The sequence below is a fragment of the Aquila chrysaetos genome, chromosome 8, assembly GCF_900496995.4.
Source record: "Aquila chrysaetos chrysaetos chromosome 8, bAquChr1.4, whole genome shotgun sequence".
Classification (NCBI taxonomy): domain Eukaryota; kingdom Metazoa; phylum Chordata; class Aves; order Accipitriformes; family Accipitridae; genus Aquila; species Aquila chrysaetos.
This window is the reverse complement of record NC_044011.1, coordinates 38179309-38205600: the sequence shown is the minus strand read 5'-3', so window position 1 is coordinate 38205600 and position 26292 is coordinate 38179309. Positions and strand designations below refer to the sequence as shown.

Below are 26292 nucleotides of genomic sequence, written 5' to 3'. Positions count from 1 at the left end.
GTCTTTTCATAAAAAAACCAAAAAAACCCAAACCAAAACAACTCACCTGGTATCACATTTGATACCTCAGACCAAAATTCAGGCAGCTGATTTTAAGCAGAGTTTGATTAAAAATCAAGAACTATCTTTCCATTCCTACATGCTAACCTGACATTTTTGAGGCAGATCTCAGTTACTCCCTTTGCAGCTCATTGTGATTAATTTAGAAATACTTCTCTGAAAAAAAATCCCAAAGGTATAACTGATAACAGCCTATTCAACCAGCCAAAATCCTGCAAATACGCCACATTGCTTCTCTGCCTTCTGTCCTTGTCCGTGCCAGCTTGTGAAATTCAGGTCATGGCCATTGTGCTAATACTCCACACCCTCCATCTCCACAAGGCTGCCTATAAACGTCAGAAACCAGCTCCCCGTGCGTAGCCTTCGCATCCCACTAGAACATGGTAGTGGGGAAGGTGCACTGGATCAAGGGCAGGGCTGTAGGATGTAGGAGAGCCTGCTAGAGGAGACAGGCCCCCACTGCTGCCGAACTCATCCTCCACCAAGGAAAACTGCCACTGAGGAGCTTCCAGCTCTCGGTGCTAACTGCAAAACCCGTTTATTTGCCTGAAGTGACCTCCAGCAAATGACTCCCAAACAGAAAAACACAGCGCACCTGTAAAACAAATGAGTGCAACAAAGAAAAAAATCCTAATAAAAATAATCGAATTATCCTTCCTATAGAGTGAGAAAGAAGGAAGAACAAGGTGATTTCTTTTTTTTTAAAATACCTACGAGGAGCTCACATGCTACAGTGTCCTTTGGGTAAGGGAATGGCTGAGAGTTGGCACATCAAGGCATCTGGAAATAATACAATACATCTCCAGATCTGTAGTTAATTTGCCAAAAGCATATGTTACCACTAGTCTGGACATTATGTTATTTTATGTATATTAATCACAGAATGGTTGGAGTTGGAAGGGACCTTAAAGATCACCTACCTCCACCCCACCCTGCCATGGGCAGGGACACCTTCCACTGGACCAGGTTGCTCCCAGCCCCATCCAACCTGGCCTGGAACACTTCCCAGCATAGGGGCATCCACAATTTCTCTGGGCAACCTGTTCCAGTGCCTCACCACCCTCACAGTAAAGAATTTCTTCCTTACATCTAATCTAAATCTACCTTCTTTCAGTTTAAAACCATCCTTCTCCTACCACGACACTCCCTGTTACAGAGTCCCTCTCCATCCTTCCTGTAGGCCACCTTCAAGTACTGGAAGGCTGCGATAAGGTCTCCCCGGAGCCTTCTCTTCTCCAGGCTGAACAACCCCAACTCTCTCAGCCTATCTTCCCTCAGAGGAGAAGTGCTCCAGCCCTCTGATCATCTTCATGGCCCTGCTCTGGACTTGCTCCAACAGGTCCATGTCCTTCTTGTGTTGCGAGCCCAAGAGCTGGATGCAGCACTGCAGGTGGGGTCTCACCAGAGCGGAGTAGAGGGGCAGAATCCCCTCCTTCAACCTGCTGGCCACGCTTCTTTTGATGCCGTCCAGGATACAGTTGGCTTTCCAGGCTGCAAACCCACATTGCCAGGTCCTGTTGAGCTTCTTGTCAACCAACACCCCCAAGTCCTTCTCCTCAGGGCTGCTCTCAATCCGCTCATCACCCAGCCTGTATTTGTGCTTGGGATTGCCCCAACCCACGTGCAGGACCTTGCACTTGGCCTTGTTGAACCTCATGAAGTTCGCACGGGCCCACCTCTCAAGCCTGTCAAGGTCCCTCGGGATGGCATCCCTTCCCTCCAGCGTGTCAACCACACCACACAGCTTGGTGTGGCTGGCAAACTTGCTGAGGGTGCACTCAATCCCACTGTCCATGTGACCGACAAAGACGTTGAACAGCTCCAGTCCCAATACCGATGCGAGGCATGCCAGTCGTCACTGGTCTCCACTCGGACATCAAGCCGTTGACCGCAACTCTTTGAGTATGACCATCCAGCCAATTCCTTATCCACCCAGTGGTCCATCCATCAAATCCATGCCTCTCCAATTTAAGAATGAGGATGTCGTGTGGGACAGTGTCAAACGCTTTGCACAAGTCCAGGTAGATGACGTCTGTTGCTCTTCCCTTACCCACCAATGCTGTAATCCTGTTGTGGAAGGCCACCAAAATTGTCAGGCATGATTTGCCCTTAGTGAAGCCATGTTGGCTGTCACCAATCACCTCCTTATTTTCCATGTGCCCTAGCATAGTTTCCAGGAGGTCTGCTCCATGATCTTGCTGGGCACAGAGGTGAGTGACTGGCCTGTAGTTCCCCAGGTCTTCCTTTTTTCCCCCCTCTTAAAAAAAAATAAAATAATATATTTAGTATTAATTATATGTTTATATAATACACAGTTATATGTATACCCAAAGCTTCCATACTTATTCCGAAAATGCACTTTGCAAAGAGAGAAATAATTCTTCGTATTCTAAATATGTGCCATTTTTCATTAGATCAAAGCACTGAACCAACCACCGGCTGGTGCTTGTGGCTGATACACCCTCTAAAAGCACCAGGAACTCAGCAAGCATTATACCCCACGCTCCTAAATCTCTGCAGGCTGCCCCAGTGTTACCCAGTCTATCGCTTCACTCAGACTGCTTAAACCACTGCCTGCTCAACATCTTGTCCAGCAAGCAAGGGTTAGCTTTTGTGGGGACTTTGACAGAACCAGGAAAATAATCCATTGTTTTAGAAAGTAAGCTAGTTGACTCAGCACCCTGGAATAAGAGTCAGCCGAGCACAGGCTGCGTGTTTGGGAGGGGAACAGCCTGAGCAGCAGGCACAGCTCAGTACAGGATCGGCTTCTCCGAGGACAGATTTCACACAGAGCCTCCCTGGCCTTCCCAGCAGGTCCTTTCCCTGGCAGAGGAGCAGAAGAGGAGAGGCCAAGCCCTCGTGAATCTGTGGGTCATGGTGCGCCCAGCACCGCGATGCAAAGACGGGGTGCTGCAAGCTTGCATGGTGCCCTGCACGAGCGGACTGGAAGGGTGATTACAGACCCAAATTAAGATGGTGCTAAAAATACCAGAAACTACTTGATCTCTGCCTATCACTGCTCCTCCTGCTGCCAGGACTGCACTGCAACAGCACTTCACCATTTGCTCAGAGAAGAGCCTGTCCGTAGGGAGATATCACACTATTCCACCTCTGCTTAAAAAGCCATAGATCTTGTATGACTCGCCTTCCCCCTTCACATGTTTTCCATATCAGAGTTAAACACACCGTCCTGCTTTCAAAAGTGCTGCCTTTCCCTTTGAGAGAAAAAATCCTGTGTTTTTAGCCCACACTGCTCAGCAAGCAGAGCTTATGCAGCTGATGCACTTCTGCACCCATCCATCCCCTCAACAGTTTTCCACTGGCCGCTTCCAAGTGAAGAAAGCGCTGCCAGGGATGCTTGGTTACCAACTGTCCAGGAGAACAAGTTAAAGAGAGATACCTTCCTCCAAAGGAAAGGTACCGGAGGAGTTTATTCCTTATTAGACATCAGAAAATCGAAGCACAGCTGCAGGATGGGATAAAATCTGCCCACTGTGGCAGCTCAGCGAGTTTGGTTTTTTTTCAAATTAATGACAGGACCAAGGAATGAAGCCTACCCAGAGAGGGATTCTGTCCAAAATTTTCCTTCAGCAACAGAATAGCTGGCCAGTTTGGGTCCTTGATTGTCTGCAGAGCTGACAGAAAAATAGATTTGCATTAGTTTAAAAAATGCAATGTTTGAAAGGATTTTTAAAAGAACATGGACTTTTATCAACTTGTTCCTACAAAGTCACTTTCTGCAGCTCATTTTCTGCTGTGGGTTTTAGCTCTGCTTAGTACAGCATGGGAAAGCATGACAGCCAGTTTTATCATAAAATTCCAGAATCTGAATGAAAAGCTTTTCTCTGTCAATCTGACTGCTTTCTAGAGATTGGATGTGTCATGTCCCCATAAACATCACTTATGGATCTGTTCTGACAATCTAGTGGTAGTTTAATCCTACTTGATATCCAGAACACCACTATGAAGTACTGCTTAATAAAATTGTAATTGGGCTTGGGGTAGTTCTTCAATGCACTGTTTAGCTATTTTTCAACGGACAGTCCTTCTCTTAAAGATTCACTATCACCAAATTGCACCCTAGCAGGCTTGCAAAAGTTAAAACTAAAGTCAGAAAATAATAATGAAGAATACATTTTTGAATCATCTTTGATGTGCATGGGAGAGTATTGCCCAACAGTGACACAAAAACCACTTTGAGAAGCCATGTAAATAACCAGGTATTGAGAGAAACCTGCCCCAAATTCAGGTATGTAAAATGAACAGGTTTCCTTGACTTCTGCCCTGGAGGAAGACAAAGGAAAAGAAATCAGACCACTCTCCTGTACTGCAGCATTAATGACCATTTAAAACTTCACTGGCCAAACACAGGACAGAAGTAAAGGGCATCTGAGGCACCACAAAGCTGGACCTGGAGGCATCTGCCAAAGCGTGGCCTCTCTCAGTCAGACCTGAGCATCCTCAAGCACCCCGTGGGAGACAGTTGAGGCTGTATCCCGGGGTGCAAAGGGGACAGCTCTATACGTGCGGGGAAGTGCCTCTGTGCTGGGGCCAGTGCTTAGGAGCATTGCAGGAGACAGAGGTGCTCCAGAAGAACGTGAAACAATGCTGCTGACAGCGTAGTTCTCCATCAGGGAGAAGGCAGATGACATTATAGCCCCTATCGGAACCAGGTCCTCAGTTTCTCGATGTGCACTCTAATTTAATCCAACACCACTTTCTGACATGCACGTTAACATCTTGTTTCAGCCTTGCCCTTCAGACCACAGCAAAGCACCGAGCAGGCTGCTGGGGGTCAGAAGCGTTCCTCTGGTAGGGAAAGAGGGGGGAGGGGGGCAGGGGAAGAACTGAAAGAGCCAGTGCCAAGTGTAGGTAGAACCCAGAATGGCACGTTTGCTTTTGTTCACTGCACCTCAAAAAACCTATAGAAGTCAGGAAGCCCAGGACAGGACAGCTTCCAGCACAGCAGCAGCCACGGCAGTCAGCACGAGCACTGCTGTGAGCAGTACCTGCTGGCAAAGCAGACTTCTATGCTGTTAAAAAAAACCAAAACAAACCAAACAAAAAAACCCAACCAACCAAAAAACAAAACCATGGAGATTTACAATCCATAAGAAGGAGCAGCATCACTAATTGACAAGAAATGCCTCGCCGCAACGCACCAGCTGAGCATTAGCCAGCTCTGAGCTGGCCGTGTCCCTCCAGCAGAGATACCCCATGCCGAGGGGGACCTGGCCTGGTGAGGATCTTCCCAGTTACTTTCCTGACCAAGCTCCCAGACTGACACCCCCTGCCAGTCACCACAGCCCAAGTCAACCGTGCTGCTTTTTGGTACAAGTTTAACTCAAAGATTTGTAGTGTTTAATATTCTGCCCCAAATCAACCACCGGCTCTTACTTGTTGGGGAAAAAAAAAACCTAGAGCTTCACAAAACAAAGTTTAAATCACACATACAAGTCAGTTTTTCCACTTCTGGAGTCACCAGCCACTGGTGTTTAGGAAACTGCAAAGATGGCATCAGTCCCATCTAAATTATCTTTCGTTTAGTGCAGCTGAAATGTTGGTTATCTCTCTTTGAGCTAACTGAACATGTGCCTGATTAAACAGGTACAGCCAGCTTCTTTGCTTGCACATAGCTGTTTACACGTAACAAAAAGTAATAATCCTTGCCAACTATAAATTGCTATTACCAGGGCTATAGCTTGTCATAATGCAAACAGAACTTCAAGGACATCAGTTTATAAGGATGGAATTAAGAGACATAGTAATATATCAGCTGGGCAGATTAAAATAAAGGACCCTGAACAAAACTAACCACTGCATCATCAATATACTTCATCAGCAAATCTTGATTGCACAAGTGTGTGAACTTTTGCATTCCTCCTCATAGCTTGCAGACAAATTTTGTTTAAATATATCAGAATGTCTTACACATATGTGCAGTGATAAAAGAGTTGCTATTAAATACCAGAGTGCTGCATTTTTTTGCTTTTCGCAGGGTAAGCTGTAAAGGCATAGGAACTTTGCGGTCTCCAAAAGCACTGTGTTATCTCAGGCTGGAAATGGAATTTTCACTCAGAACCATCCAGCCTTTGAAAGCCTCCTACTTACCCCCACAATGCATTTTAAGGCCACTGTGGCTGCCGTAATCTTTTAAGAGCACAGCATCGTTAGCTGATGAGCACCATCTTCACAGACCTGTGGACGGTCATCTGCTTCTGCATCAAAGCAAAAGCCCAGCTGCCTCCTTGGTAGCCAGCACCACTGCTGACAGCCCCGAGGGCAGTGGCAAAAGCCCCCCAGTTTGGGTCAGGTGCAGCTTCTAGCCTCTGTCAAAAGCCCAGAAAGTTAGGAAGGGGAGCCAGGCCACGCAAGCAATCCACATCGTACCCAGGAGCGCAGAAGACACAGAGGAACTGTAGTCACGTGCTGAAAGCTGCCATGTCCCGGCAGCCTTCCTTGCTGCCCCCCGCCGCCCCCAAACAGTGAATTGCTTACAAAGGGAAAGAGTTGATTTGGCACTGCTGCTAATGAACTCAATCCACAGCCACTGCCTGCCAGGAGAGCGCTGGAGGCACAGGCACCTTCCGCAGCTTGCTCCCTGTAACAGCAAGGAAAAGCAAGTTATCAGTGCCCACAGTTCTGTCTTGCTCAACGTCCAGCCTGCAATATTGAAGGCGTAGTCATAAAAAGAGCTCCTTTTGCCATCTTGCTCTGCCCATGGATGGGCTGTTTCTCAGCTTGTTTCTCTTAAGGGGAGTCCTGCCAGATGCCATTTCCTACTCATTAAACTGACATCTACTTCAAGGCCTGCAAAGATACTGGCAGACCACGTTCAATCCCATTTCAGCAACAAAAAGTCTGAGGGGAGAAGAAACTATCACTGTAGATACCTGGAAAACTGAGCCTTATTAAGCTGGGCACCCCCACTTTTGAAGTATGCAAAAGATTGAAACTGAAATTGTTGGGAAAATGCTTAAGTTTTGTGCTCAGTGTAACGGAAGGGTAAGTCTGGCCAAGTACTCCTGGAGAGCATAGGTTCTCTGGCACGAAGTGTCTGCTTTACAGGTGCCTCACATTTTCCAGGGGAAAACAGGACAGAAATCCATGTCCACTTACTACTCCAGAAGTAAGAGAGCCCCTTTCCCCTCCCGGGGGCTCTGGGCTTCTCACCTCTCATTCCTACATGAGACTGCCAGGAGGGAGACCAAGGGATGCTGGCTGGGTGGCAGGAGACCCAGACGTAGGCACGGCTATGGCGAGGTGCCCAGGCACGTCCCGGCTCAGGGCATTTCCATCACCTGAGAGGGCTGCCCAGAGCTCTGCAGGGGTGGTCACGGCCGTGCGAGCACAGGGCCACCGCCGCAGCCACACCTCCCAGCAGGACCAGCGCCGTGTCAGACCCACAAGGACAAAACACACAGGAACCCTCCCCGAAGCTTCAGGAGACTGAAAACGGGAAAGAGCCTAAAAAGGCAAACACCGGCACCACGGGCAGACTGCTGCAGCTGCACGTTTGTGATACCACGAGCTTGGCGTGGCAGCCCCCACATTTCACATTATTCCACCACCTTAGATATAATCAAGCCTCGAGAGACGTCAAAACCTGCTGTAACCAAGCCATTTGTACAAACACGGAGTTTATGCATAGAGAACATCTTAAAGCAATTTCTAATAAAACTTGCGAGAAGTTAGATACATACAGTCATCCCTGTGTTTGTGCACAACGTCAAAGACAGACAGAAGTACATGCTTCGACCATGGCAGCATTTGGCTGTACAAAAGTTACACTAGCAGATAAATTTTGCATAGCTTTTTATGGAATAAAAACATCCTGTTTGCCTTTTCCAAGATAAGCTTATAATGGGGGGGGGGGGGGGGGGGGGGGGAGGAGGGAGAGAAATGAGGTGGAAACACATCTGTGACCTGAGAAATCAATTAAACCTGTACATCTCCTTAGTGCTCTGAAGCATGGAACAGTTTCACTAGTAGAGGTGTAGCATTCAGCATGTCAGTCCAGATCCCTTGTTGCAGGTGTTTCAGGGTTTAAACGGACAAAACCAGATCTCAGAGATCCAAATTCAGAACAGCTAAATGTAGAATAGGTCTGGAAAACCCAGAGTGAGAAGACAGAGATGTTGACGTGCTTGCCATTCCAGGGCAAACACAAGGATGCGCAGCAGGGAGAAGGCTCAGACGGGTCTCGCTATTTTGGCAACATCTGTGCTAGGGAGATGGAGCCAAGGACCATGAACAGGGACTCGTGCTGTGCAGCGGGTGCAAGCGGACGCTGGCCCTGTGCTTCAGGGAAACACGTCTTTAACCTTGGAAATCCAGGAGCAAGACAGGAATCCCCAGAAAGACAAGTTAAGATTCCTGTGCTAAAAACAGTCCCATCTCCCAACCCTTTTCTACCCCTTTTCCCTGATGCCTTCTCCAGCAGAAGAAAATTTCTACTTAACCTGTCAGTGTTCTTCCAGGATTTTTTCAGACACTGAGGAGAAATGGGAAACTGCATACAAGTCCAAATGATTAGAAATACCCAGTGCTTTAACTGTTACATTAGCGTGAGGATGAGCTCGCTTCTATTTTTATTGGATGTTCTTCATTCAACTTCTACTTTTGTCATTAAGATGAAAGCAAACGTCACCCCAGCTTTCAGCAAAGACAGCTCAAGATAAATCTGCCGTCACTATAGCACTGCTGTATTCGATTTTTATCTGCCACCGCCCGGTGGACCGTCTCTCTCCCGGTCTCCCTTTTAATGCACACGCCTTCATTTTTCTGCTGGCATGCAGCAATCCACAACTTTAAGGAAAAACTGCTGCAGAAAAGATACCTCTTCAGCTGCTCCCGCTAGACGGCAAATGCGCTTTCGCAGGATGCTCCGGGATGTGCAGAAGCCCCGGGACGCCCAGGATCCCCCCCGCTCCCCAGCCGAGGCGCGCAGCAAGCCCGGGCCCGAGCGGGCAGGAGCGGCTCTGCCGCCGCCTGGTGCCCGGCGGGGAGGGAGCTCGGTGCACCCTTGCTGGGATGCACCGGGACTGCAACTGCGGCCTCCCATTACCAAAAAACAAACAAACAAAACCCCAAACAAACAAACAAAACACACACACAAAAAACCCAAACAACAACAACAAAAAAAGAGCACCACAAAACCCCCTCCCCAAACCACCAAGACGCTGGCAAAATTAAAGACCAGGAGGCATTAAAGCCACTATGAACTTAAATAAACTGGATTTTCATCCTGTCGATATGCTCCTTTCAGTTGCCATGATGAAACAGCGCTGCTTTACCATGCAGGATTTGAGGGCAATTTAGGAAGAAAGAATAACTGGTGCGAGCACACAGCTGTATTACAGCCACCAGTTGCACTACTGTTACGGAAAAAAACCCGTGCAATAGTCAAGCTTTAAAATAGAAGACAAACTTACACAGCTGGCTTAAAAATCCAAACCTCTGGTTTTTTAACTCGGAAGAACAATGATTAGCAAGTGATCAAGGACAGTCCCCACCAGTAATTTTTTCTTGCCAGTCAGCCAGCCAAGTTAACAAGATGAACAAACATGAGACAAAACAGGACAAGAAGGACTTACCAGACTGAGCAGAGCATTGCACAAACAGAACCGGTCCCAGGCACTCCAGACAGGCACCCGCTCCTACAGATTTCCCAAGAAAAGAGTGAGAGCTTCCCCCATCTTGGCACTCCCCTGCTTGCAGACTTACCCTCGGTGTAGGCGTCCCCACGCCCGGACTTTGAGGTCCCTTAGCCACAGCACCCAATGCCGTGTCCCAGCCCACTGCTCCCTCCCCTCCAGCCATCACCTCCTGCCCTCTCATTCCCAATTTAAAGCCTTCTCCCCAGACTGGCCAGCCCCAGGGAGAACTCCCTTGCATAGATCCTACCTCTCCCACCCAAGAGGGTTCTGGTGATAAAAGCCTGATGGCTCTCATTGGCACCAGCCGCATGAGCAGACTCTGACCTGCAACTCCCTCCACTCCTCCTCCAGCCCTTCCCCTCGCTGGCAGGATGAAGGGGAAGACCACCTGGGCCCCCGTGCCCTTGACCACCCCCCAGGGCCACAAAGTCCTGCTCGACCTTTCCAGGTCTCCCCTGGCAGTGTTGTGGTGCATCCCCTGCACAGCTGCCCTTCCCCACACCAGGCAAAAGGGAGCCGCTCAAAAGCGTCAGCCCGGGGAGGATGATGACGGTGAAGGACTGAGGATCTGGTTTCTGACCGCAGGGTGCAGAGGGAAGGAAGTGTTTCCAGCAGCAGGCAGGCCTGGCCAATGCAAGGGACAGCCCCAGGGCTGACCAGCTGCTCTGACCACAGCTGGACAGGCCAGATGTGGCCAGAGTGGTGGTAACTGCCCAGCCTTTAGTCAACAGCAGCTTTGTTTAAGGCCCAGCTCATAGCTCTGTTGGTTAGTGTGGCACACTTTCACTTTTTTCTTTTTTTAAAACCACCATTCTTCGTGGCGGATGAGGTCCCCAGCCACAGAACAGAGCCCCAGGGCAGCGATCCCTGCCCTCCCCAGGTCTCCCTCCCCACCGCAAAGGCAGGCTGCCCCATCTCCCCCGGACTGGGCAGCCAGCCCACACCAGCAGACAGAAAGGCTCCTTCCCTCCAAGAACCTGCAGATGAGCAAGCTTAGGCTCAATGTTTTTTCCCATGAAATACAAAAAACATGGAGAAGCCTACTTAACACTACTTCTACTTTACTTCCCAATAGATTATTTACTACAAAATATCCTGCCAAGACATTCAAATATTAAAACACAGACTGTGTGGTACTAACTTCTACAGATTTGTCTTCTAAGGGCTAGTTTCAGTATATTAACTTCTATTATTGTCCCTCCTTAACAGTTTTCTGGATAAAAGCTTACTTGGATAGGAAGTTGAACAGGTTGCAGTCAATAGGATTTATTGTTTTCAACCACCCTCATGATCAATACATATTTTAGAGAATTACTGGAAAAATCAATCAGGAATAGTTAGAGACATCTCTCAGTAAAAAAAGTAGATCTGCTGTCTTGGCATCTTAATATCCTTAAGCACTACTGTGATAGTTTGTAGGAGCCTTAGAACAGTGGGTTTTGTGCTAATACCAAAGCTGTGATCCAGTTCTTCCAGTTCTCAGATCACTGGTAATAGCTGCAGACTCCTGCACTTGCCCCATGACCTTTCCTTTTAATTGCTGGAAATCAACAGACTATTAAAGGGAATCAACTCCAGTACAGTGCTTTTTTTCCCCAAACAAAAACCGTCTCAAGTCAATAATAGGAAAACTCTTCAAATACATTTATTTGTCACCAATGAAAATACTGTACAATACCCAAGAAAAGGGACGGGGAAAGGCAATGTATTAAGACTGGCTTTCATCAATGTCTTTGTCCGGATCCATCTCTGCAGCTTCGCTCTCCTGTTGCTGTTTCTTCCAGAGTTTAGCCATAGCAAGCAGTTTGAGATTAGGCTGATTGGCAGTATCTTCTGGGAAAATATAATCATAGTATTCCTCCCAGCCAGCATCAGACTAGGGAAAAAAAAAATACCACAAAGCAAGTTTAATTTGCGTGTTAATGTTAGCTATTAGAAGGTGCTTCTAATAAGCATAACAGTGAGATAAAATTAAAATCAATGTTTGTCAGACCATCCCTAACAGCTAAAACCAATGAGCTGAATGGGTATAAGACAGTACTACTTCTGCTGTGCACAATGAGCAGGCAGACTTGATGAATAGCCTGGCTATAGTTTCCCAAACAAAGTTAAGAAACAAACACTATCTGCATAGTACTACCTAAAGCTGTTTTGTCTACAGTAGGAGTTTAACGTGAAGGTAGGTTGAGCATTTGGTCGCAGTATTTCACTCTGAATCAACTGCCCACCTAGCCTGCTGAAGAGCAAGGAGCTCAGCAGCATGTTTCAGGCCAACGCTTTTTTTCAATTACTGCAGTAAAATTGGTATGCACTTACAGCATTCATCAAAGCTAACTTTGTTTTGCGTACCAGACCCCAGCATAAAGCCAGCAAGGATTCAAAGTGACTACTTGAACGATTTTTCCCCTTACCCCATCTTCAGCCTGCAGTTTTCTCCTCTTCTTTATTTTTTCAGGCATAAGTTTATCTATCCTCTCTTTAGTGGTCTCGGTTCCAAACTCCTCTTCAAAGTTTCTCCAGGATTCCAGAAGCATGACTCTCTCCTCTTTCTCCTCACAGTTTCGCATTGCCTTATTAGCCTCTTCATAAATCTGCCGGCACCTTGACAAACTCTCCTCCCTTCCTGCAGATAGCTCAAACTGTGCAAAGCTGATCCATACCTGTGGTGAAAGCAAATCAAAACCAAGCTGAAACCTCCATTCTGAAGCCTGATAGCTAAATGACAGTTTAAAAAAAACAAAGCAGCCAAAAAACCAAATGTCAATGCAAGTCTAAAGTACTTTTTCACAAGCAGATACCTAGAAAATTCATGTTTGTTTCACATATATGAAATTTGCCTCATTTTGGCAAGACAGAATATTCACGTAAACCACATTGACAAATTTCTTGTGGTTGTTTCGGGCCATGATAAATCTGTCTGAATTTAGTCAAATGACAGCATCAAACTACATTGGAAAAATACCAACTGTTTTTTCCTTGCAATGTTTTTGCAACTAAAATTCCAAAGCTACTCAAGCAGGAGGAAGGCTGCTCGGAAACCTTCTGCAAAGCCTTTCATGGAAGATATGCCTGTTGTTATATGTAATTCAGAAATTTCTTTCCCCTTTTCATGGCACAGACACGGTACTGACCTTAGGTTCACTGTTGATTTGAAAAAGCCACACAATCAAAGCAGTCAAGGGTTTCCATCCACCATGGACCAGATTCAAGACCAATTCTGTGTTCCAGGTCCCCAGACATACCTTAACATGCTGTGTCCGCTGAAGTAATCTACGGTAAAGATTTCTTGTTTTCTCATACTCTTCTTGCTCAATTTCAAAGTCAATGTAGGATTTCCAAAGAACCTGCAAAAGAGAAGTCTCTCATGTTCATAGCACACCGAGATAATGGGGGGTGGAGTGGGGTGGGGTGGAGAAACTGAAAAAAAAAAGAAAAAAAAAAAAGAGAGGCATGGATAAATGTGAAATTTCTCTGAAAAAAGTTTCGGAGATCTGAGTATTTATTGACTGTACAGGCTAGGATTACGACTAAGCAATATCAAATCTTGTGCACATAATCCATTTAGCTTACTCCTGTAAGCATGCTTCTTCCTCCGTGTTTTATCATGGGTTTTATAGTCCTGCATACCCTGCTAAGAAACAGATGCTAAATTAATGAGACATGGGCTAAGCCACTACGGTAAGCAGTTCTGTTCAAGCTGGTAGATTATTTACATTTTAATTAGCCACTCTCTGTAATAAATACCTTAAAATTGTGCCAACTGTAAAGTTCATCTACCTCCTTACCTCTGGCATGTCTAGCCGGGGCTGGCCAATAGCCAACTCATATATTGCACGGGCTCTATCAATATCGCCAAGAATGGTCTCTAGTTCAGCAAATTTAATCCATGATGTGCAGTTTTCCGGTGCAAACTCCAGGAACTTTTCATACAGCTTTCGGCAACGATCAAATTCTCGCAATTGTAACTCCAATTCAATATAACCTTTAAACAGTTTGTTTTTTGGACATTTACCTATGGACGTCCCCTGTTATGCAAAAAAACGAAAAACCACTTAAAGATCTTGCAAGTTAAAAAAAACCCACTCTATTTTCTAAACATCTGTTTACTCTCTAGTATTTGAACTAAAATTCACTTTTGAGCAGAGTTTAAGACTCTGGTCAGGGCCAGTATGGAATCCAACAAAATGCAAAATGAGTGTGCATCCATAAACATCAACAAAAACTCTGAAAGCAGAAAACCTTCTAACTTGTTACACTTTTACATAACACGGATTCCCCACAAAGTTATTAGTTGAAACTCACCCTGGTTCATCAAATGAACACTTCATCTTGCATCAAAAGCTGAAGAAAGCATAGTACCAGCCTGTACCAGTCTTCCAGGTAAGCAGTTCCCAAGTATCTTATAAAACAAATTATAACAAAAGAAACTGTCTCCTGGACCACCACTGCTATTCATCATCGCATAGAGAATTGTCCACGCACCCTGCCTGCTGACTTATGGTAACAGATAGATGGAGAATAATGTTTTAAAAAAATATTTCCTTTTTGATACGCTTCAGCATCTGAAAAAAGCTGTTTGTCCTAAGCCATGGTGCCAAGCTGTGAGAAAGCAGTCTCTGAATCTTAATTTAGGAATCTTTTAAAGCAAGAGTTAAGAATGGGCATATCTGAGACAGGTATGTAGTGAGCTTCACGGTTTGAGTCACTTCTGTAGACAAGTATCAAGCACTGCAACCTTTGTTCTCTCAAGCTAACGTGAATTAAGTAATTTGAGATCAAATTCCCTTACTACAATTCTTCTGCACAACTTTCCGACACATTGATTATCTTGGTACTTAGTAAAAATGGAGGAAACCACCACTTGGGAATATCAGTTTGGTCATCATTATGGCCCTCCAGCTCTACAAATGCCTTTTCTATTTCAAAATATGCTCAGTTCTTCCCCCCTCACATCCCCATTACTATTTTCTTAAGCAGCATAGGCTCTAGCTATCTTCTGTCTCCAAGTCCCAGCATCTCTCAGACCCTGGGAAAACAAAGAATCCACACACTATCTGCAGCCAGTGAAAATAAGGCAGAGCAAGGTGCTGACTGCGTGCTGATGAGAGCCTCATCATCAGGAGCTGGACCTTCTCTTCTGCATGGTGACAGTGCAGGACCCTCACCTCAGGACAGGAGCAAGGCTTCTGCCAAAAAGGTGGTTCAAAGTCAACTCATTGCAAAAGAAAGAATGAAACTGCTTGCCAGTCCAAACAAGTATTATGGCTGCAGCAGCAAAATCTGGTTTCCAAAATAAGAAAAAGGTGACTAAAAAAAGTCAGTCAAAGAAATTAAACAACAACAGAGAAAAAGACCAACAAAACAGAAGCCTAAAAGAAACTGAGGGAACTTTATACTTCTGGATGGGCCAAAGCACCCTTTCCAGAATCTACCGTAACATTTACGGTATCAAAAAAAAAGAAAAAAAGGCAGCCAGAAGCAGGGTGCTGACTGGTGACTATGGTAATGTTGAGCAATGGTATCTTAAGCCAAGCTAAACAGCAGCACGCTTCAGGACAGATGGTTGTCTTCTCCTGCAGGGAGACAATAACAGTCTCACAAGGGACTTAACCCCTCCGTTTCAATTTTTTCTGGTCACGGGCAGGAGTCCAGCTCAAGAGACAAAGCTTTACTAGCACAGTGGGGACAGACTTGGTCCAGTGTCAGCTACAGAAAGCCATTCATGTTTACGCTCTTATCACAGCTGTGCCATGGGTTTGGAGGAAACCCCATCAGTTTCCTCTTTTAAGTCAAACCACCTCAACTGTTACCAACATTAGCTTTCTCTCAAAATTCCTAATGCTATCACTGAGCTTATTTAGAATATCTGAACTGAAGGGAAAGAAAGTTTTTCATTTCAAAAGGTTTTGCTGCTAAAATGTACTCCATTGTTCTCTGACATGCTGACATTCACATAGTGAATTCACACAGAAGCTCCTGAGCCTGCCCAAAGTCCCCATGATTGCTTCTATCAGCAACCTGGTAGCTGGGACTCAAGTGCTCTATTCGGCAGGTCTTAACTTCTGAGAGTCAAAAACTCCTATTTATTTAAAATACTTTTAAAAATGCTATTGTTAGCACAAGTATCATTTAAACAAATCAGCAGCAGTTAAAAATTTCCAAGTGCACTAAGCTGATTTGGGTACTCTTGCATTCAGATGTGTGTTTTGTCAGCTGAAACGAGAAAGCTGCATTCATTTCTGCCCGTGGCTAATTCATCATATCAAGCTACGCTTCTTTTTAAATCATACATGACAGTAAATACCGGTCCCTGCAGACTTCTCGGATGCTTTATTTAAGTGGATTAAAACAGCAACTTATAAAGGACAATTTAAGATCTTTTAATGCCATTCCCTTGTTAGTTAGTAAAATCAATTATGGAATTAACAAAAGCTTACCAAAGCTCTTCTGGCAAGGGGAAGATTTTTCTGGCGTATTTCAAATTGTGCGTACAGCAGCCATATTTTGGCAAATGTAAACTGAAAGAAAAAGAACAATGTCATGCTTAGGCTGGAAGCTTGGTAAAAAATACTGCATATGTTCTTTAAAAAATTAATCATTCTGTCTATACAAGATGTTACTGCTACTACAGTTAATTGCATTTGACCTCAGTATTTTCCTGCTGAAAAGTTGAGAGTTCATAATCCAAAACCACCTTTCTAGAACAGGACAATATACTCCACAATGGATGAAAGCAAAACCGGCCAGAACAGAAATCTTCTCACAAAGAAAACAGCTTGCTAACTAATCGATTGATTGGTAAAATATCAGCTATCACTGAATCAATTAACAGCTAATCAACTCTTCATTACAGGTTAATCCTAACCTACACAGTTGATACTCAGGTGACATGATTAATGACAAACTAGAAAAGGAAGTACATGAACTAAGATTTCTTGACATTCCAAGGCAATAGTGATTAATTGTTTTAAGGGTTTGGCCAAGTGGATATTTTAGTTAAAGCTCACTGGCAAAAAAACCACAAAACCAAAAAATCAGTCTTGAAGACCAACTGTAATGGGGAATACACACCTGTAAGATGGTTTATCAAATGCACCTCCCTCAAGGAGGACCCTTAGACAATTAGAAACAGTTGCTATAAAAGGCGGTAACCCCATATAAAAGAGAACAACAAGTATCCTGCAGGAATTACAAGTAACTAGGCTGAGAGCAGCTATAAAAGGACCAACCTGAGTAAGAATGCAAGTGGGTAAAGAAGAGGTAAGAGTTCTTCCCTACTGCTTAATAGTACTAGACTACCCTCTGACTATGTGTTATTTCAGCTTCTTAGAACATGCTTAATAATGTGAAAATACTGGAGAAACCCTTGCATCCCATTTGTATGAGGAAATCTGACATCAGTGTGTGGCCTGCTATTTCCCATTGATGATGCAAATTACAGCCATCTAACACCTTAGCTTGAAAAAAACTATCAATTTTGGAAGATGGGCATCATGAGAAACTGGAAGAGGTATTTAAAGTCCTGAGCAGAGTCTTCATGAATGTGCTAGTAGCCATTTGGAGCTGTTTACATGCTTGAACCTTGAGGGGGTGGAACTAAAGGATCTTATCTTGGGAATTTTAATCCAAGACTCAATAAAAACCATTGGAGGAACCATACCTTCTTGTGGGGAATGAGCTCGATACATGCCTGATACACTTGTCTGGTTCGCTCTGCATCCTGTAAGAACAGATAAAATTAAATACTTTGCTGCTAAGATTACACTGTATTTTGAATCATGCAATGATTGCAAAATTACAGAACAGTATTGTTAAGTTGTTTAGAATCATATATGCTTAAGATATAAATGTACTTATCTACTTAGTGTGCACAATTCAAAGATGGTAACTTCTGAGAATCAGTAAAAGTAATCTTCTCAAAACAAGATTCAACACTAAGAATTTGACAATAAAACCAGAAGTGTCCCCATTCTGGTGGGGGGAAAGTCTTTTCTCCTTTAACAGACAGTGAATAGGTATACTGCACTACAATTTTACAAAAAAGTGTAGCTATAATGTTACATGACTAACAGAAGAAATACTTATACAGCCTCAGAAGGCCATGGTAGCAAGAATCTGACTGCTTCACAGAACAACTTCACAAATAGTTTTGTTAAATATAAAACTATTTCCCAAGTTCACATAACAGCCTGGAACAGGCAATTCAGATGGGGCTAGAAAGACCTACTTCTGCTTTTATTATCAGTGGGTTTCTAGATGAATTGAGGTGAAACTGAAATATTTTCTTCCCCTATGCATAGGAGGGAAAAATGAAGGGAAAAAAACCCATATTTAAATAGCAAATCCTGTAGCTAGTTACACAAAACAAGTAAGACAGTATTTTTAGTTCTTGATTTTCTTATTAAAATATCTGTAGTATTTAATATAAGGAAAATGCTTGGAAAGGAAAGAAAAAAACCTGAGTTCTTACTACTTGCCTTTGCCTCCAGCTCTTCGTACAATGCATAGTTAATCCAAAGATAGATGTATCTTTTCCAGTGTCTTTTCTCTTGAATTGGGGGAACATTGGCGATGGCTCTTTCATACACTTCTCGGACAGTCTCAGCATCTGTGTCACTTTCAACTAACCTCAGGTAGTCAAACCAGGCATCATAATTATGCGGATTTGCCTTCCAGAAAGATGGGAGCAGGGAAATGGGAAAGAATCTTCAGTAACAACAAATAACAGACCCTGTTCCTTTACTTACAGTTTTTATTCACCATTTCTCCTTTAAAATAGATCATCAGAATATCAATGAAAACTGTCAGTCTCGGGTATGCTTAAGCTAGAGCTTGTGGGTTAAAGTGCATTTATCTCTTTATTTTTTACCTACAAACATTCTTTAAGTGAAGGCAAACAAACCAAACTGTGAGAAGGGAAGAAGAAATGATGAAATATGCAGTATTCAGTGAATAGTAGAAAGGTGTAGCACACCTGTTTTCTCACAAAAAGGTATTTATACATGTGAGGTGTCCTGTGACGGTTACTGCATAACAGAAGTGAAGAAGTAAGTTACAAGCTGAACTGCATCATCCCCTAAGATGACTGTGAAGGGTACAGAGCTCTGAGTGCAGTAAAAAACTTGGGCTCCACAATCTACATGAGAATGCAGAAACAAAAGCAGTGAATGCAAGTATCATTTTCTCCCCCATGGATGGAATTCTGTCACCAAAAAGAACAGCATTCTCTTGGTATTTCCTTGGACTGAGTATCAAGGGTAACATAAAACTCATCAGCCTTCATATCAGGAGACACTCATGTAACTTAAGGAGCAGCTGGATGTATGGTGAGCCCAGAGAATATTTGTAATACATACCTTCACTTCCTCTTCATACTGGAATCTCCTCTTGCTGACAATGATGTCTTCAATTCCCCTCCTGTCTCCAAACTTCTTCTCAAAGATGGTGTAATTCTTGAAGAGATTTTGGGCCTCCTGTTTTGGAATTCTGTCCAAGGCATACTTGTAGATCACCCTTACCCTTTCAAACTGAAAATATTAAATATCATGTGAATAACATTTACAAAGCAGTTTCTGTCCTCCTCCACAATTTCTCAATGAGCTTATGGCAATATTTAATAGAATACAGAATCATAAGAGTATCTCAAGGTAAATGATTGTTTTAGGACAGGACTAACACAGATCTCCCTGAAGAGTAAACTTTGGGCAGGGGGGAGGGAAATTCTGTAAATACCAAAACTGACCATCTCTTATTCATCTACAGGTTTGGAATATTTTTAAGAGGTGGTGGTTTTTGGGTTCACAGAATGTTTTCAATTCCTTAATGGCCTGGGCACTTTAAAGACTCTCTGGGAAAAACATGGCTAAATCAGTTTTTTATCATGCAGGCCTACAACCTCTCAGAAACTTACAAATCTGAGGATATGTATTTGATCTGATGACACTATTCTCAGGCTTGGCAGGTTTGGTGCCCACCTTTCTTAGAACATATTTCCTTGATGTTGCCAAAAGGCAAACAGAAGCTAAGCAAAGAATTGTCTCCTCAACTCGGACTACAACAACAATATCTCATAAGGTGCTGAAAGACATAAGTATTGCAGCTAATGTTAAGTGGCCTCGAGTTTGATATTCAAGAAGAACTCTTGTGGGGGTGGTTGGTATTAGTCTGATGTATTATTAAGAAGGTCTTACTTCTTTCTGGTTCTCCTCAAATTTTGCAAAAGCCACGTACAAGTGCTCATCCATATGCTCTTCTCCAAAGAACTCTACTGCCCTCTCGTATACTTTCCTTGCGTGAGCAAAATAACTGTGCTTCTCTTCAAAGCGGGCATACTTGATCCAGTTCTTAACATCAGGATGAACAATAACAAGTAGAGCTCTGTTAAAGAAACAGTGGTGGTCGAATTGGACATTTCAAATTGTGTTCTTCCCAGTGACTACAAGGTCACAGACTATATGAAACAACTCCCAAGGCTGGTGTATGCAAAAAATGCAACTGGGAAGAAGGCACAAAACAGCTCTAAGCATGCAAAGCCTTTGTGCTGTACTGAGAACTTAAAGAAAATTTAAAAAGGGATAAAAATCAAGCAAGGGTCAGGCAGAAGTTTAAGGCGGAGAAATCTGAAACAAATGATGACTGCAAAAAAGCTGGAAGCATGAGCGCTGTCTAAATATGCACTGTTGTGGCGGGATGTACATTCATGTAACTGAATTTGGAGGCATATACTAAACATGCTTTTAATACCTACTGCTGGCTCTCAGCATGGTGGCTTACTCCCAACACACCACAGTAAAAAGGAGCACAGGGACATAGCTGGAGATAGAACAGATGACAGAATAGAAATGAAGAATGCAGGCCTAAACCTTGGCAGGTGTCGTAATGCACTAAAAAGGATATATCTCTCATAAATGGTACGTGCCCTGTCCACCTCCTTGTATCTCAGCTCAAAGTTAATGTAAGAATGCCAAGCTTGCTCTTCTGGTTGCCACTCCATCCACCGTTCAAACACCTGACGTGATCCAGCAACATTCCCCAACATCTCTTCCATGTAAGTATACTTATACCTTGGAAAACAAGATCAAGTTTTTACAATCACAAGTAAACGCATAAATTACAAGGATTTTTTTTGAGTGCTTAGAGCATTACTGAGATTTCTTCACCTATTCCCCACTTGTGCCCCAGAAATGCCTATAGATACTGCTGTGATTGGCAGCATGCAAGTATACAAATATCCTTCTCTCCCAATACCCTTACCACTTGAAAAGTACAAAACCTTTCCAAAACTTAAGCCTTTCTCTTTTTTTCAGACTAGGCTGAAGACTTGGAGAAACAGACAACAATGCACTTCTGCATGATACCAAAACAGAAAAATGATCTGTAGTCTTTGGGGGTAGAAGCAATGCTCCATTCTCAGCAAACGTACCAGAACTGGTTCACCCTGGGGAGGGTGGTAATGGCTCGATCCCAAATGTTTCGGGCATGATTAACCTGGCGGTTCTTCATTTCCATTTCTGCATATTTCAGCCAGAGTGTGACATTTCTGTAGTCTACATCTAAAGCACGCTCGTAAATGGAACGGGCTCTGGAAAGCAAAGAGAAGTAAGTTGTGCATATAACATGCCTCCAAGACTTTGATGGTTTGTCAATATGTGTCTTAAAAGATTTATAAGAGATGTCTGCAGCTGCATCATAATTACCTCTGTATTTCTTTCAGGCTTTCCTCCCATTGTGCATACTTTATCCAGTTACTGATAACAGTCCTGTTTTTTCTTATGTTATCTTCAAAAGTCTGAGGAGAAAATTATTTCTGTAAGAAATCCCTGTGCAGACCAATCTTGTCATAAATGGCTTATGGAATACTATTATTATTTGAATGAATTCCAAATGTCTCACACCCATGCAGTTGTAGCAACAAAACATACACAACACTTTCTAAAAACTGCATAACAGAGAAGATAGAAGTGTTGTTCATCATACAGATTAGGACTAAACTCAAGTTCCTGCAACCTGATACCTGAAATACTGGTAGAATAATAACTGACAGCACTAAAATCTCGCTTTTTTTTTTTTTTTTTTTTTTTTTTTAATCTCCTGCTTAATGTTTCAATAGCAGCATTACCTGGACAGATGGAACCAGTCATCGCAGACAACCCTGAATGTACTTGGATGCACCAGCACGAGTTTATTCACTTTGACCTTTGTGTTTCATTGTTCTAAATTTATTTTTTTTTTTAAAAGCAAGATGCCTTATTCTTGTTCCCTGGATTTAATATGCTGACATCAACTGTGCTGGTCAAATTTCACTGCTCAGTGCAATGGTGAGGGTACCTTCAGTCTTGTGTTTGGCTATTGTCAGGATCAATGCTATTGGTATTTAACTTGTGGCTAAACATGGTTTAACACAGTTAATGTGGTGGCTTGGTACTGCCATTCATATGAGAGATGAAAAAAGGTTAACATCAAACATTGTTTTTGCAGTGCTGTGGTGTTGATCATCTGACTCCATTTGCTCTGCGTGTGCTCAAGTGAGGTACACCAGCATCCAGCACCGTAAGGCCCAAAGTCTTCACGAGAAGTCCTAGCCACTACGGTAAGGAGGGAAATGAACACCCACTCAGGGATGCTGTGTTGCACTGCAACAGTCGCCAGTGCTGAACATATGCATACATGCTTCAGGGAATGATAGACCTAGTTTATGCTGTCTGTACCTAAGAAAAATTGCTGAGTGCTGAAAACATTTAAAGTTCCCTGTTAGGGCTATGCTTGCTTTGCTGATCCAGGACAGCAATTATTAAAGGAAAAAGCAGAACAAAACTGTAGATAAGTTTGCACAAGCAAAGCAATTCCTCTAAATAAAAAAAAAAAATTACACCTGAAATCTCACATGCAAAATGGTCAAGTTTCAAGACAATCATCAAACACAACCATCAAACACAACCATGATTAGTGCAGAAAGTTGTTCTAAAGTGTGCTAAGTAATACCATAATTATACAGAATAGAAATAGCACTTGCAAACACACTGTGGGTTTTTTTTTTTTTTTTTTTTTTTTTTTTTTAAAACAGTTGAGGTAGAAAAAACAGCTGTGTTACTGTAAAGCTTGCTAATGTTCTGTCATGCTGACTGGCCAGATACTAGTGCTGATGAAGGAACTGCATATAAAACATGTATGTAATTACCCTTGCAACGTTGTGAATGTACTGAACATGATCACATGTGAGATGATGCGTACTACCAAATTTTATGCTAAATGACACCTGTTGAACTTACAATTTTTGCAAAAAGTAGCATTTTCTATGAAAACATTGGGTTTTTTCAAGAATTGTTATTCATCTGGAAAATCCACAAGTAATATAGACTCTGTCTTGTTTAAGTTAAAGCACAGTAAAATGTTAGTGCTTTATACAAGCATCAAGATTAGGTGGGGTTTTTTTTTTCCCCCTTTACCTTCCTCTTCCGGAGTTTATAGTCGTTTAGCTCTTCAACATCTGTGATCTTCTGTTGCGGAGGCGGTGGAAGAAGTTCGAGCTCTCGCTCTTTTGCTTCTCTTAAAAGCTGTTCTGCTGTGATCTGAACTTCTGCAGGTGCTTTATTTTTCACCTGCAAAGTAAGGGGGCTCGATTCACATTTTCTCCTTCTAATGCAAAAAATCCCCCCCCCCCTCCGGCCTAATTTACGCCGGTGGCTTACTAGGTTCGGTATTTGCCGAAGAAGGACGCGGAGGCCCCCGGGGGCGGACAGGGCCTTCTGGCCAGCGCTAGCCCCAGCCTACGCGGCTGCTGCCCGGGGCACGGCACGGGGAGAGGCAAAACTCCCCGAGGCCGCGGGGAGGGGCGGCTGCCGGAGCGGGCCACGGCAGCAGACCGTGCCTCACGCCGCGTTTCGGCATGGCTATGCCACCGCGAAGCTAACCGGGCGCATAGACCCGCTTTCCGGAGGCCGAAGCCAGGCCGCTCCCGGGCGCCTGGCGCTGCTCCGGGGCCCGGCGAGAGCGGACGGGCGGGCGGGCGGGCAGGCGGACGCCCGCCACGCCGACCACCCTCCCCACCCCCGGGCCCGCCGCCGCCGCCGCCTCCCCCCGAGCACCTTCGCCACTTTGGGGATCCGCTGCTTCCCGGCTGCCGTAGACGCCATCTTGCCGCCTCTTCCTACTGGCCCCGCCCCGTCCCCTCCGACCTCGCGCAGCGCCGGCGCGCGCCGTTGCCGGAGTAACGGGACGCGCCGCCGGCAGCGAGGCGGGGAGCGGAGCGGAGCGGAGCGGCAGCCGGTCTGTCCGTCCGTCCGTCCACCCGCCCCTGGCCACGCCGCTCCGCTCCGGCAGCGCCAGGGGAAAGGGACTCCCCGCCGCAGCGGGAGGAAGGTGAGCGCCCGGCGCAGCCGGGGGTCCCACACCCCCAAACGGTTCGCCCGTGCCCCCAGACGGCGCCCCCTGGCGGCTCGGCGGGCGCCCTTCGGCTGCCGGTGGGGGCTGCGGGCGGGCGAGCGCCCGGCGTGGGGAGGGCCGTAGGAGCGGTTAGCGTGTCTTTCACGGCGTGGCGGGGTCCCTGCTGCCGACGCGAGGCCCGAGAGGTGTTAACGGTACGGGCGTTAAACCCCTGTCCCGCCCTGACTGCCCGCGCCGCGTTCGCTGCTGTCAGGTGAGGGAGCTCTGCCCGGTGCCTCGACCTTTGGGCCTTCCTTCGGGCCTTCTGAGCTTTAAAATTGGGGTCTGGCCTCGTTCCCCTACGCCTTTCAGGGATGGGAATGGTCGACGTGCTCCATCCCCGCTGCTGAGGGAAGCCATTAATTCTTGGGCGCGTAGGTGCCCCCCACCATCTCCCTGAGTCTCCTGAGACGCACGCCTCTGGTATGTACGCGTTTGGCGTGTTTTCAGTCAGAAACAGAAAAAACACACTGCGCGGGAATCTCACTTGGGCTGAGAAGCGTTTGTTTCGGGAGGCAGAGAGGAAATGCGTCCAAGCGCTAGTTCGGAAGAGGAATGGTTCTTTATCTGCTTGTTTTGCCAAGTCTCTCATCTATGGTATGCTGCTCTCATAGTAGAAATACAGGAGTTGCTGTAGGAACAGTGCATTTTCTTAAGAAAATGGTACATTTTTAATGTGTAAATGCTGCTTTCCGTCAGTCATGGTTGCGTGATTGTTGAGGGCCTTTAAGGGGAGCTAGTGGAAAAGGGGGTGAATACGGAAATGTGGCAAACTGTTCTCCTCAGGTGAAGTAATCTTAATGCTAGGCTTAAGTTTGTTGATGACATTTTAAAATTCCTGTTTATTTTGATATATGGAGTAGACATTAATAAAAAATAACCAACTATTTTAGTAGTCTCATAGTTTGCACTTACTTAATGAAACGTATAAGTGAATTATGCGGCCATTTTCTTTGCTCATTTTAAGAATAACCTCTCATTTAGGCCTGAGTATAGTTGCCTCCCACTCCACTGGGAAGAATATATATATTTTACAACTTAAAACATTTGAGAAGTTGCTTACACAAGCTAGCGTAACCTTTTTCCGTGTAGATGTTACTGTTATATTCAGTAATAAGTACACTCTAGCCTAGCTTGTTCTTTCTACATAACCACAATTCTGTTTATTAAGTGCATGCATTAAAACCTGCAGAGGACATTTTGCCTCGGGTTGGTTCCAGGACCTCTTTGCAAACCTATGTTGGCATGACTGAGACCTGTGCTGTTGCCTATAACAATGTCTTGATTGTGTGTGAAAGATGTAGCTGTACATGTGACTTTCTCTGTATTTAAGAGGTATAAAATTCCGGGTTTCTTTTGTTATCCCATTTTAGTTGGGATCTGCGGGGCCTAGTAATTGGGCATCACATCTGGGTTTGGAGCCAATGTTAGACATGGCTATTGTGTTTGGTGGATTGGTAAAAGTGTTCTGCTAGTCTCAGTATGTTGGTTATTCAGACTTTTTTTGAGTTAGTAATGCTGTATTTTGCACAAGTATATTTAAGAAATTGCAGAAAACTGTTGTGTTTGGTCAATCCATGTTTTACATGCCTAATTCTTGATTATATTACATCAGGCTACAATACTGAGTAAGTAGCAACACAGCTGAAAGAGAAATGAACTGTTAGTTGATAGTCACAGATGGTCTGAATGCCCATTGGCCCTATATGTTCTGAAATTGCTAGGCACGTCAATAAATCACTTGGACCTGGCAAATTCTGGAACCACAAAAACATTTTTCTTCTGGGCAGGAAAGCTATAGAGCTTTCAATTCCTTCTGAAATTTAAGCATCGCTGTTGACTTAAAAAGAAATTTGAGGAGCTGTTTTGGACAAAATACACTTAACCCACCTGAAATTGCTGTTTAAAGTTACCAGGACATTCTTATCCTGATTGTTTGCAGCTCATCCTCCCAAGCCTGTAGCCTTAATGCTTTAAGTTTGAAATTATTAATGATGGGCACTGTTCTGATAGATAGCATGCAAATGCCTATAAATGAATAAACGTAAAAGCAATCTGTAGCCTACTGAAAACATTTTTTTCCTGTGTAGCATGTAGAATACACACAACAGGGATGATTGCATGCTGTATTTCTACATGTGCACTGTTTGCA

At 44.4% G+C, this 26292-nt stretch overlaps 2 protein-coding genes across 7 annotated transcripts in view; one reads left to right on the top strand and one right to left on the bottom strand.

Moving 5' to 3' along the window:
• Positions 1-11342: 11342 nt before the first annotated feature.
• On the bottom strand, positions 11343-23922 carry CRNKL1 (crooked neck pre-mRNA splicing factor 1). Its single transcript, XM_030021864.2, has 14 exons — positions 23804-23922; positions 23165-23317; positions 21416-21507; positions 21142-21300; positions 20616-20782; positions 19910-20088; positions 19076-19246; positions 18197-18388; positions 17380-17439; positions 16157-16237; positions 13505-13744; positions 12962-13063; positions 12131-12379; positions 11343-11595 (listed from the first exon to the last, which is right to left on the bottom strand). Exons 1-14 carry the CDS (start codon positions 23849-23851, stop codon positions 11428-11430), a joined length of 2061 nt encoding a protein of 686 aa, XP_029877724.1. The 5' UTR covers positions 23852-23922; the 3' UTR covers positions 11343-11427.
• Positions 23923-23981: 59 nt separating this feature from the next.
• CFAP61 (cilia and flagella associated protein 61) overlaps positions 23982-26292 on the top strand; it is a 127553-nt gene continuing 125242 nt past the window's right edge. For 4 of the 6 annotated variants that reach the window (XR_003924531.1, XR_003924530.1, XM_030021861.1 and 1 more), the window contains exon 1: positions 24189-24563. The gene's annotated coding sequence lies outside the window, so the exon portion shown is untranslated. Of the gene's footprint in view, positions 24078-24188; positions 24564-26292 lie in introns of those variants that run through there. The other 2 variants (XM_030021859.2, XM_030021860.1) reach the window with 2 other exon arrangements.

Excerpts from the sequence above, each read along its gene's own strand:
- CRNKL1 (XM_030021864.2), bottom strand. The coding sequence starts at position 23,851 with ATGGCGTCTACGGCAGCCGGGAAGCAGCGGATCCCCAAAGTGGCGAAG. Across the intron at positions 20,783-21,141 it reads CCCAGGGTGAACCAGTTCTG|GTATAAGTATACTTACATGG; the intron begins GTACGTTTGCTG and ends TTGTTTTCCAAG. Across the intron at positions 20,089-20,615 it reads ACGTACCATTTATGAGAGAT|TTGTTATTGTTCATCCTGAT; the intron begins ATATCCTTTTTA and ends ACAGAGCTCTAC.